Source organism: Electrona antarctica (assembly GCF_951216825.1).
Source record: "Electrona antarctica genome assembly, chromosome: 4".
Taxonomy (NCBI): domain Eukaryota; kingdom Metazoa; phylum Chordata; class Actinopteri; order Myctophiformes; family Myctophidae; genus Electrona; species Electrona antarctica.
This window is the reverse complement of record NC_136809.1, coordinates 13,156,001-13,168,928: the sequence shown is the minus strand read 5'-3', so window position 1 is coordinate 13,168,928 and position 12,928 is coordinate 13,156,001. Positions and strand designations below refer to the sequence as shown.

Below are 12,928 nucleotides of genomic sequence, written 5' to 3'. Positions count from 1 at the left end.
TTGCTTTGTAGTCTTCAGGCATGGAAGATTATTATTGGAGATAAAGTTTAGTGCAAATAAATCAATAATGCTCTTTAACTTTTTTAAAGTTTAAAAGTTGGTTGAATGATTGGCAAATGGTGCACTTACATCATGGTGGTGCACTGTAGCACCTTTCTCCAAAGCACTTCACAATGAGCGTTACATTCCGATAGCAGAAGGAACTGGAACAAGTGCAGGTCTCCACCAGGTCAGAACGTTTGATGTGGGCGTGCATTGTCTAGTAGTATTATGTCATAGAAGTAGCAGTTAATAGGCAATAGACAATGAGTTACAATAGATCCTCTTATAGTGCCTGCATAAGGCTGATGCTGAAAATGTATGGTGGTGCTATTATGGCAACGTTAGGCAACGGTGGCATTTGTTCCTCAACATAATGGAAATAATTTGAGGCATTTTGTTCAAAATTATCTTAGCCAACCACAATAGAATATAAAAAAATCAGACAGATCTGTCTTGATCACATGACTACTAAAGATCATGTGTACCGATTAAAATCTGAAGGACTAATAATAGCCTATAAAAAAAGGGTTTCACATAAGTTATAAAAGGCAGTTTTGAAAAATGCAGGCCAGACGTTGTTCCTTGGCCGTCTAGGGAGTATGCATACAAAGTTTTATGCAGATCGGTGCAATTACAGGTAAAGACTCAATCACGAGGCTTATTTGAAAAAGTCAAGTGGCATTTTTCCTCAGCCTAGTGGGAATGTGATGCATAGTAAACTTGTAGATCTGCTATTTTTGCAGACATTTAGTGTAGAGTGAAACCTTCTGGTAGTATAGAACCTTGGGAGTCCCCGGTCAACTAAGTATAGGGTTTAAAGATCGTGTGCCGTGATTTTTTTCCACCATATAATATGATCATCAGGCAAAAATGTGTACAGTATTTGTTAAAATGTCATTTTTATGTGGACACGCCCACCAGTTCATTAGGTATGCCTGGTTTGCCTGGTAGTGGAGGAGCATAGGGATTTTTCACGGTAATTTGTCTTAAAGCACCAAATTTTGCACAGATGTATCTAATGATATACTGTAGCTAGGGCTCCCGAGCCGGCGACCTTCGGGGTCGCCACAGCGGCCAAATCCATATCCTATAAGGCAAATAAAACGTCTTAGCAATATTGCACGAGAGGGTGTTCTACCATAGCGGCCAACGGCCAAATGTGATGAGGTCATCACATTTTGGGCACGTGACTACTGGCTATGGCCAAATGTAGCCCAAAGACTTTTTTTTTTTTTCAAAAATAATGCTTGGAATGGATTCAGAATAATGAAAACCCCCTAGTTTGACACGTCACATGGTCAAAAAAAATCTAAATTTCATTATGCTTTAACAGAAATTTAGATTCCTTTTTTGCCTTATATGGATGGATATGGACCCCGAAGGTCGCCGGCTCGGGTGCCCCAGCTATATCATTAGAGCATGCCCTGGGCTATATCTGTGCAAAATTTGGCGCTTTTAGACGAATTAGCACGAAATCACCCTTATCTCTCCCTATAAGCTCCTCCACGATGGTGGGTGGAGATGGGTGGTGATCCACCTGACCTGAAGCCGCACCCACAGTTGTTGTTGTTGTTGTATGATAAAGGGGGAGGGGTTAGGGGAGGGGATGGTATTGTGATGTCACTATATCACTGTTTTTATCATTGGCACGTTTGACTGTCAAGGTTTCAGCCTCCAGGAAGAAACCCTAAATACAAAGGGAAGACATCATTGCACATCACACCAATACAATACAAGGGGTCTACTGTAATGAAGTACTGTCACCTCATAAACACTGGAAAAATACAAAAATCACAGCACTCCATCTTTAAGTGCTTTTAATTAGATGAGTACTCTACCTGTTTCTGGGTAATCATTATGCACAAAACTATAATAAATATAATATTATAATTATACTGTATAATAATGGGTCTGCATGTTAAAGTGACAATCACAAACATTAGCATATGACAGCATCATTATTTTTATTCAAATTCCTTTCCTGGGAGTCACACTCTGATTAGACTCATCCATTTTAATACTGATGAAGACATTATTATATTTTAACCCATTTTGGGCGGGAACCCCTTTTGGTGTTAGCATTATGTTATGCTTTAGCTATTGAAAAATAGCAGATCTACAAGCTCATAGCGCGCCACCGAGTGGCGCGCTATGAGCTTGTAGGTCTGCTATTTTTGAAAAATCGAAGAACGACTGACATAGAAACATGGCTTTTTCAGAAAACTGTCAGGATGTAGAAGACATTTTTAGAATCTGATCGCAGGTCAAAACGGGTTAAAATATTCAAGAATCGGACAACTGAGTGCAAATCCTGATTCCTCGGCACATTTCACTTTTTATATGAAACTATAAAAGGAGACATATGGCATGTGGTAATTCACAGAGAGAGGCATTCCTGCTTCACTGATCCACCAAGAGACAGACAGAGCCTTTCAGAGTCTCAGCAGGTGTTTGCATTATTATTATATGGGTGTATTTGACTCGCTTTTTCGCCGCTCAGTATTAATAATCAGATCCAGACCCATCTATCGGTTTGGACGATATGTCATCCGTTATTTATATGGTCTCTGTCGGGTGGAAACCTAATTATTTTGTCCAAAACTGTTACTGTTACAGTACTTTTCAGGACTCAAATTGGAAAAAAAAAGCAAAAGTATAGCAGATACACAGGCGCAAAGCATGTCGCTTCGCGACGCGTTTTGAGCTTGTGGATCTGCTATACTTTTGATACTTTAGTCAAGTGTGACGCTATATGATCTAGTAGGGCAGGGGTTCTCATCGTTTTTGGCCGGGGACCCCCGGAAATGCTTTGGCAATGTCTCGGCACCCCCGCCCCGCCCTCTCCCGACCCCCAATATAAATTGACTGCTACAATAACCTTAAACCCCTTTTGGTGTTTTAAGCATTGTTATAATTTAGCTATTGAAAAATAGCAGATCTACAAGCTCATAGCGCGCCACCGAGTGGCGCGCTACGAGCTTGTAGGTCTGCTATTTTTGAAAAATCGTGAAAATAAAATTTAAAAATAAATCTTTTTTTCTTTTTTTCTTTTTTTTTTAAATAATTTGGGGACCCCCTAAAATAATTTGGCGACCCCCCGAGGGGTCCCGACCCACGGGTTGAGAACCCCTGTAGTAGGGCATTAATATAAGAAAAAAACACAAAGTTAGATGATCAGATAGGCATACAGCATGGTTTCCGCCCAACAGCAACGTTACTGGTGTCCCAATTTTTCTTACCACTTTCAACCTAGTATTTTGGGAATGTTCATTATAATTTTGTAGAAAAATGTTTTCGAAAGCTAAAAATATACAGTATATTTTCCAAAATAGTTGATATACAAGATCACAATGCGTCAAACACGTAGTATTTTTGTTTCTATGTTTTAAGAACTTTAATCGAATCAAATATTTTTTTAAATTGATCACATTTGATATACACAACACATCGTCAAAACATACTGTAGGTAATCGTGGAATTAAAACAAAAATCCCTAAGAATAATCAGAGTAATTTAACATGGTTGTGAGGACAATAAATAGTTGATAATAGCCTGCAGGACATGATCCGAACACGTTTCCTTATTAGCAAGGTCCAGATATGCACTGAGATGCCGTGTCTCATATTTGTTTATTCTGCCTCGTTGTGCCCTAGGATATAATAATGCTTGTTTGTATATGCATGTTTGGGGATCTCAGCTCATGATGATATTTTGTCTGCTCCAACCAAGGACAATTACCCAACAGTATAAGAGATAATACTGTTTGCTAGCGGGCAAAAAGGCTTGCTTTAATGAAGAACGATGGGGGAGGGGGGATGCCTTCAGCTCCCCAAACTTGGTGCATATTGTTATTACTGTAATGATCTGAGCCTTGAGTTAAAAATTCCATTTGCATCGGCGATATTGCAACACTGGTCTCTTCTGAGAAATTGTGTTTGTAAACCTAAAACAATCTGCTAAGTTTCATCACGTTGGAATGGGAACTATACTATACTTACGTTTGAACGCCATCTTTAAACGCATAATAATTACACAATTTAATGGTTTTAAAATGCCAGCACCAGCAACAAGGTCCTATTTTCATTATGCCGGTTTTATATCTAAATCATACAACCTTGTAGAGCAGGTATTTTCACAAAGTTTGCATGATACAGATATCATACAAATATAAAACGCTTAAGTGGTTAACCGATTCTTTGATAGATTAAAAAAATACAATAAAAACACGTAATGCTCGATAACTCCCATAATACAAAAAAATCTACAGAATAATCGGTATACAAAAATAATCTATAGTCGCAGCTGTATCAAGATGAAGGTACGCAAGCGTGCCTCTTCATGAACTGCCTGCTTGGCCCGCGATGGGGTGACATCATGTCCTCTGACCGGGTCATGCTTACAGTGCTAGAAACCAACAACAGACCTAATTGGCACGGTCAGTGATTGAGCATATGCACTTTCCAGTTGGGAGCCCATCTGACATGAACAGTCACTGAAGGCCACCCACATTAGTCTCCATATGTGGCAGACAGAAGGTCCTGGACGCGGTCCTTCACCAAGCTTCTACACTATGTCGCCGCTCAGCCTTCTAGAGCAGGGGTTCTCAACGTTTTTGGCCGGGGACCCTCGGAAATGCTTTGGCAATGTCTCGGGACCCCCGCCCCGCCCCCTCCCGACCCCCAATATAAATTGACTGCTACAATAACCTTAAACCATTTTGGGCGGGAACCCCTTTTGGTGTTTTAAGCATTGTTATAATTTAGCTATTGAAAAATAGCAGATCTACAAGCTCATAGCGCGCCACCGAGTGGTGCGCTACGAGCTTGTAGGTCTGCTATTTTTGAAAAATCGTGAAAATAAAATTTAAAAAAAATATATATATATATTTTTTTTTTGAAAATAATTTGGGGACCCCCTAAAATAATTTGGCGACCCCCCGAGGGGTCGCGACCCACGGGTTGAGAACCCCTGTTCTAGAGCAGAGGTTTTCAACCTCTTTCACATCAAGGCCCAGTATTTATTTGGCATTTCAGCCACGGACCTAGCCTGGCTCCAGCCCTGAATCGCTAGCCATTAAGAAAATATGTTCTGGTGATTCAGGTCTGGAGTCTCTGCCTATGGCGGCGTTAGTGTCGTTTGAAAATCCGATCACAGCAGCTGATTGGCCATCAGCCCCGTCACTCGACAGCGTCAGACAACAAACATGGCTGCCCCCACTGCGGTGACTCACGACCGTATCAATCTGGCTATTAAATCGGCGTATGATAAATAGTTTCTTTACAGAAACGTCAGGTTTTATAAACATCATCATCCGACATATTTTACCACTTTTGTTCACATGCTAGTAGCGCTCGTTGGCTGTGGTTTGTTTGGTTAGCAATCACCGAAGACTGCCGCTTTGACAACGGCCATCCCATAAACTGCTGCCGTGGGGAGGGCTTTCAGTCTGAATAATGAAGTGAAACGAAATGAAAATTGATGAGATTTATAGCCTCTCAGACCTAAAACATTTTGTTATCGGTTTTTTTTTGTCCACGATTCCATTCTCTAATTGTGTAGACTTCTTGTAAATTAAGTAATGCAGATGTTTTACAGTGACTTAACTCTTGAGAGCGTAAATGAAGTGTAAATGAAACCGTGAATGTTTCATTTTACACTCTCAGAGTTAAAGATCTATGGGTCCATTTGGTTAACAACTCTCCATCATTTTGCTGGAGACCACCTGGAAGGACCACTGGTGGTCCCCGGACCACTGTTCTAGAGGACTTCATCCAGTGCTGCTCCGGAGCCAGGGCGGTCCCCTTTCACCCGGAATTCACACAAACACATTCAGACCCACCCGAGGGCTGCACAATTAATTGGGAAACATGATGGGAAATGGTGATTTTTTTGTGTTTCACTGTGTGAAAGAAAATGAATCCTATTCTGTTGGCTTTTTTTGAAGGCTGAGTCCAAACCATGTTTTAAACATTGTATGGTGGTTAAAAGATAATAACATAAGTTGACAAATAAATTCATGAGGAAGTATATTCATTTTTTTTATTGGATGTACAATGATAAGAGCGCCCCTCACTTCACACTGGTGTGATTTTATTTTTCTTGTATAGCATAGCATATAGGACTGCCCTTGTGCCACAAATATTTAGAATCAGCCTCGTTACTATAACAGCAAACGTCACATTTTTCCCTATATAACTCTCGATCAAGTTGCACAGTATCAGTCAGATTTCTCATATTCCATTCTGATTGGCTATGACTGAATTCCATGTTTACGGGCCGTGGGTATAGGCAACCCGAGCTGGCGGAGTCTTGCGCTCCAAGGAGCACACTTTCTTAGGTCTTGCTCCTGAATTTGTCAAGTTAGAGCTCGATAAAACTGCATGGAACTTCCAAGCATAAGTCCTTGTGACTTTGACAGTTATCTTTTGACCCTTATGCTTGTGTGTGACACAATGTATTCAATTCATGTAATACAGTATTGCTCGCTATGCACAGGAACAAACACCCTTATCTCAAACATTGCTGTCTGAGATAATGCTGTGTTGGCACGATGCAAGTGAACTGCATACAGTAGATGTACCCCAGTGTACATACAATAAATAACTATGGGTGTACCATGCACGGCACGCACGCACGCGCACACACACACACACACACACACACACACACACACACACACACACACACACACACACACACACACACACACACACACACACACACACACACACACACACACACACACACACACACACACACACACACACACACACACACACACACACACACGATTATAAAAATATATATGCGCACGCATGCACGCACACACGCACACACACAAATGCAGCTTGTACATGTGCTGCCTTTAAGTGTGTCTGATATAAATAATGCAGTGCAGGCGCACCACTCAGGTGAAATGCATAGCAGATGTGTGCAACAGTGTGCAAAGAGTAAAATAAACAACCAGTCTATGCCAATGCAATTTGTATGTGCCTTTAAGTCAGGTGCCATGCTGGGCTTCGGGGCAACATCCAACTGTGTCTCCTTGTGTTCACACCGCTGCTAGAGAGGTTGCCGGTGAGTCACCGTACGACTCGTGTGACTTTGTGAAACAGTTCCGCCAGCATGGGGCTCCTGTGAGTACAAGTAGAACAGGTGCACCTCGGGTAGGAGAATTGCATTGCGAGGTTGGTGCTTATTAAGTATGCACTAACAAATGCGTCCCCACAACACCCGAACATGTGGTGCACTTGGGCCGACCTGCGGCTGGCTGGAAAAAGCTTCGGGCCGTTGTTTAGGAGGTGCAGTGGGAAAAGACAGACAACAACAAGCCAAAACAAAAGTTGTTGATCAAGAGTGATTCAGGAAGTAGCCCAGTTTTTTTTTTGTGTGTGTGTTTTGTTTCTCCAGTGTGGAAAGAATTAGCCCGGGGAATGAATGACCTTACATGTCCGGACTAGACCCATGCATGCTAATGAGTCACCAGGTCCATTTAGATGCCCAGCTGGAGGCTCAATTCACACTCACACCATGCAGCACCTCTCTCTCTCTCTCTCTCTCTCTCTCTCTGACTGTCGCTTTATCTTGTCTGTTTGTCTCTGTATATCTGTATATCTGTATATCTGCCTGCCTACCTCTCTCATACTATAACACTAACGCTTTCTCCTCAGAACGATGTACACTGCTATAGGCCAAGGGCATGTACAGTATATTATGTCTGTTAATTTCAAGGTGAGGGACAGTGAGGGACAAATTATAACTTTTGTAACTTTTGATTTTGACACACTGTATGTACTGTATACCATGTTCATGTGCCCGGGCCACCTCACTTCCTGTACTTGTATAGCTGTTCTTGGTTTCTCACTTCCTGGAACTATTGCTCACATGCTTTTGAATTTTTCCCCAAAGCTCCCCATACAGTTGGGTGCCACCGATATTGTCCCTTATTATTTGACCCATTTAGGCCTGACCTCAAAATTTAAAAAAAAATCCTTCTAAATCCTCCAGTTTTCTGAAATAAATATTTTCACGATTTTTCAAAAATAGGAGACCTACAAGCTCGTAGCGCGCCACTCGGTGGCGCGCTATGAGCTTGTAGATCTGCTATTTTTCAATAGCTAAATTATAACATAATGTTTAAAACACCAAAAGGGGTTTTGCGCAGATCACGCAAAAAGAAAAGGACAATATCGATGGCCTCCAACTGTATGTTCAAACCTTGTCAACAGAAAATGAATGACCATGTTTTAACTAAACAAAACATATTTTCCATACAATACATTTGATTTCTGAGTTAAATATTCAACCATGTTTTAACCAATATATCTCCCTTGTTATCACCCGGTATGTTATGTTTCTTATATATATCTTGAAATCGGAAATGGTCGAGAACTCGAGAGCATCATAATCCAAGGAGTCTAGGGAAAGAAATATTTTTGATCATACGATCATAAGTTATAGGCCAAAAAGTGAATAGGACAGTTTTTTATGGATATTGTTTGATTGATTAATCAATAAATTGATTGATAATTGGGGATTATTGTGCATCATTTCTAGAAGAAGAAGCCTTTATGACCAAAGTCATTAAATGCCAGCTGTGAGGGGCACAGTGGCACAGTCGGTAGTGCTGTCGCCTCACTAGAAGGTCCTGGGTTCAATTCCTGCTGAGGACGCTGTGGGCGCTGGGTGCGTGTTCTCTCCTCCATGTCATCAGTGTTCATACCCGAGGCGGGGTTGTCGAATGGGCCTTTCTAAGTGGAGTTTGCATGTTCTTCCCGTGTACCCTAACAAAAACATGCCGTAATCCTGGTATCTAAACTACCTCCCTTGGCCAGCCGGGGCGCTTGATGGAGGGGAAAGGAACTGGTCGGAATAACCTTCCACACGCTACGTCGGGCCGGGGAAACTCTCCCCTGTCAGGTGAAAAAGAAGAAGCTTGGCCTCCTCATGCATAGAAGGAAGCATGAGGTCAGTCCGCTGCCCCCACAGGTTGGCAGAGGAAGTGTAGCGCCCAGGATTACATTAGATAATTGACACTGGGTGAAAAAATGGGTTGCAAAATCGTGGGATAAAAATTGTATTCAAAAAATAATAATTAAATGCCAGCCGTGTGTGTGTGTGTGTGTGTGTGTGTGTGTGTGTGTGTGTGTGTGTGTGTGCATTTGGCCACGGGTGTGTTAGACTAAAATGATAATACTGATTATTTTTGCTTAACCACTTTCACCCTAGCCTGGGGTCCACGCTTTCTATGGCATAGGCAGCTCACGGCAGGATCCGCCGGGAGAATCTAGACGCAGCTGCGCGACATGAGACAAATTAATTAGAGCGACAGAGAGAGAGAGGAGGAGTGTGTGTGTGTGTGTGTATGTGTGTGCGTGTGTGTCAATTTAACAAAGGTGCAGACGATCAGAAATCAGCGGAGAGTGATCAACGTTTGTGCTACTCTATGCCGAATTGAAGTGGACTCGGCAGTCGGCCCCAGACTTTTTTTTCCTCCCTGGAAATAAAAACGTCTGGTTTCCAAGGCTACTTTCACCCTGGCATCCCTATTTTGGTCATGTCATTATAGGCAAAACATAAAATAATCATTAAAACATAATTTTAATGACGTATAAGCTCATAGTGTCATACATCATACATGCGACATATTGTGAGCTTTAGATTGGCAATTTTAGCTATTTTTCTTACGACAAAGTTTAGATTATTGACATTATATTATTAAAATAATAGTGGAAATAATCAAGCTCATGGCTATCTCCTCTGTTTCCATGGTATAACGGTATAAAACAGGGCATAAGTGGTTAAAATAGACAGTCTTGAAGATGAGACCGAGTCTCCCTGTGAATATTACTCTTCATTTCTGCCGTGGAATTTGATTGCAATGTGAAATATCCACCCAGTCACAAAGTAAATAGATGGGGAGCTGCCATCCTGCCGCGGCTCTATTGTGCTCGGGGTTGGAATGTGATTCTTCTGCCTCCGTTTCCCCCTCAAAGACGTCAGCAGCTTGGCCTACTTTTTTCTGAACCCGGGCGTCTTGGGGGTGTTAACTGCACGAGGTGTATTTGGATAGCAGTATTTAAAATCATTGTGATATGATTTAGTAATGAGTATAAGACAATTAGAGCCACAGAGGAATGTGGAATGAATGTTTGAGTAGCATTGTGTTGCACTGAGGCGTGCCGTCATAATACGGTCTGAGCACTGGGTGATTTTTTTACAAGGTTTCTTTTTTTAAGAGTGCACCTCCCTCAAACCTTATCATAACCCGAAACCTTAACTAACCCCTACCCCAACCTGATATGCACACTGGCAGTGACAAAACAACAGGCTACAAGCGGTGTTGCCATATGTCTGCTAATTTTAAGCGACTTCGGCTTTTTATGTGAAGTCACTTGCAAATATTATTTGCAGGTTGTGGTCTTTTGGGCTTGTTTCTAAAGTGTAGTACTGTAGTTACTTATTTGGGCTTGCTTTTGATTATCGTCTAAGACAAGCACTGGACCTCCAAATGAATGTGGATTTGCTCACAGACCCCCATCTGAAATTATAGTTTGTGCCAGGGAGGGACCCCAGTACCAGATTTGTGTTGTTAAAATGTTTTAAAAAAATAGCAGATCGGCTATTTTCAAAACAGTAGATCGGTTATTTTCAATAGCCGACGTAAAGGGTTGAAGTGCTAATGTAGTTGCTTCTTTTGGGCTTGTTTTCATAGACCTGGTTGTTTATTTATCTCGCAATATCTGCTATGGCTACAAGCCATTTTCAATGGAAGCCAGCTACATGAACATACAAGCTGGCGTCCGACACTCCCCTTTTGTTTCATAATTTCCACTCCCCTTATCGCGCCACACAATTCCTGCTTGTAATGGCGGGCAAAAAAAACGTACAAAAAAGTTATTGTCGTCAGCTGTTCTTTTTTTAACCCAAGCTTCATATTTGTCTCGCTCATTTATCTCACACACGGATGAGCAACCCCTCAACTCAGTGGCTAGTAGAGGTGTAATAATTAAAACCAGGCGTTCAGTCACAATTGTTCTTAATGACAAATCATTTTTTCTTTCTTTTTTTGTTTTGCAGGTGATTCTGATGCTGACCAAGTTGTTTGACTTCAACCTCAACAGCGTCACAGAGAGTTCATTATGGAGGTAAGCTCCTCATACCAAATAAGTATTATTATTGTTTTGTGGTTGTATTGGTGGTGTAGCGTTGTAGGGGGGTGTAGTGGTGTTTAGAAGACGGTTTGTGAGTCTTGTGTTTGAGTCTGTGACAAGGAAGCATCTTCAGTAAAGTTTCAAAAATGTTCACGTTATCTGAAAAACTCTGGTGAAAGTACTTAGTCTGTCCACTCAGACTCTTACACAGAACATAGATAATAGAAATCATATTGCCTCTAGAGTAATCGTTCTTGTCCAAGACAACTGGCAGACAGAGACAATGATTTACATAGAAATGAGTTACGCTTGCTGAATCAAAAATACTTTTTGAAACAAAATAGTATTTAAATGTCGGTCAAGGTGCTAATGTGAAATGTGTGTGCCATTACAATTTGGCATTTGTATTAATGTGTTTTGAGATGCATGAGGTACAATCAAAGAGCAATTCTAATTTCATGGTAAGAGTGACTTTTTTCTTTCTTTAAAACATTACCTTTTCGTCGATGTCAGGTGGGAACCTTGTATGTCCAAAACATTTATACTTAAGACACGCTCCATATATGCATGGCCAGTACAGAATTCATTACATTATGTTGATCTGACTCACCATGCCAAAGCGCCAGCGCTCGCCCAGCAGTCTGCTGTCACCCAGGCGGATGCGTGGTAAATGGTAAATGGTGCATTTATATAGCGCCTTTATCCATGGCGCTTTACATAGTTTGTGCATTACATTCACCCATTCACACACACATGCATACACTGATGGCGGCGGTAACCATGCAAGGCACCAACCAGCTCATCAGGAGCAATTAGGGGTTCAGTGTCTTGCTCAAGGACACTTCGACACTAACTCTGGGGAGCCTGAGTTTGAACTGACAACCTTGTGGTTGCCATCCAGCCACTCTACCCCTGAGCCACCGCCGCCCCTGCGTGCACGCAACCTCGACCTTTACAGGGGATTGTAATTATGCACTGCATTAATGCACCTTTTCCCCCCACTTCTGCTCTGCCTTTTTTTAAAGCCTTTAACCTTTTCTGTGCCATCTACGTTTATAAACGTAGCTAGGCTAATAGTAACTACTGGTGCTATCTACGCGTATATTCGTAGACAACCGTTTACTCCATATATGCACACGCCGTCCGTCTGTTTACCTTTTAGCATTGCTCCGGCTAGTATGGAGCTCCTCCTTCCCCACCAGCGATGCGATTTTTAAATCCAGCTCCTTTGAGCCTCCATTATAACCCGATTTTCAAAGCGCCGTGTCTGCAAAGGTTCGAGAGCTGTCCATGGTGGGCCGCTGCGCACCCGACGATCGTAAATCATTTGTGAGTTTGTACCGCATTGCTGAGAAAATGTAGCTGGTTGTACTGCTAGCTAAAGGCCGTGAGCTAATGCGAGTGGTGTTGACTCCTTCACAGAGGCCCACACCTTCCTGTTTAACCCGGAAGGGAAACAAGCTCCGTAGAGTGGGAGCAGACGGGCGGCATTTCGGCAGTGTGAGCATGCTAACACTAGATGGCGATTTAGACCATTGTTACAAAATACACATTCACCAATTAAACTATTATATTTTATATTTCGCCTAGGCCTATTCGATCTACAAGCTCACAACAGGTCACGATGCAAGGCATTGTGGGCTTTTAAATTGTAAATCTTTCAAAGTGATTTGCCAAATTTGGGAAAAGGTTGAGCACCTTTACTTTGGTGCTGCAAGTCTAATTAAATGTTA

At 41.8% G+C, this 12,928-nt stretch overlaps 1 protein-coding gene across 2 annotated transcripts in view; it reads left to right on the top strand.

The window, feature by feature from the left end:
• sorcs1 (sortilin-related VPS10 domain containing receptor 1) overlaps positions 1-12,928 on the top strand; it is a 207,167-nt gene that overhangs the window by 77,369 nt on the left and 116,870 nt on the right. For both annotated transcript variants that reach the window (XR_013789911.1, XM_079499906.1), the window contains exon 2: positions 11,122-11,189. Coding sequence is in view for 1 of the 2 variants with exons in the window: in XM_079499906.1 (XP_079356032.1) it covers positions 11,122-11,189 (68 nt within the window). In the remaining variant the exon portion in view is untranslated. The remainder of the gene's footprint in view (positions 1-11,121; positions 11,190-12,928) is intronic.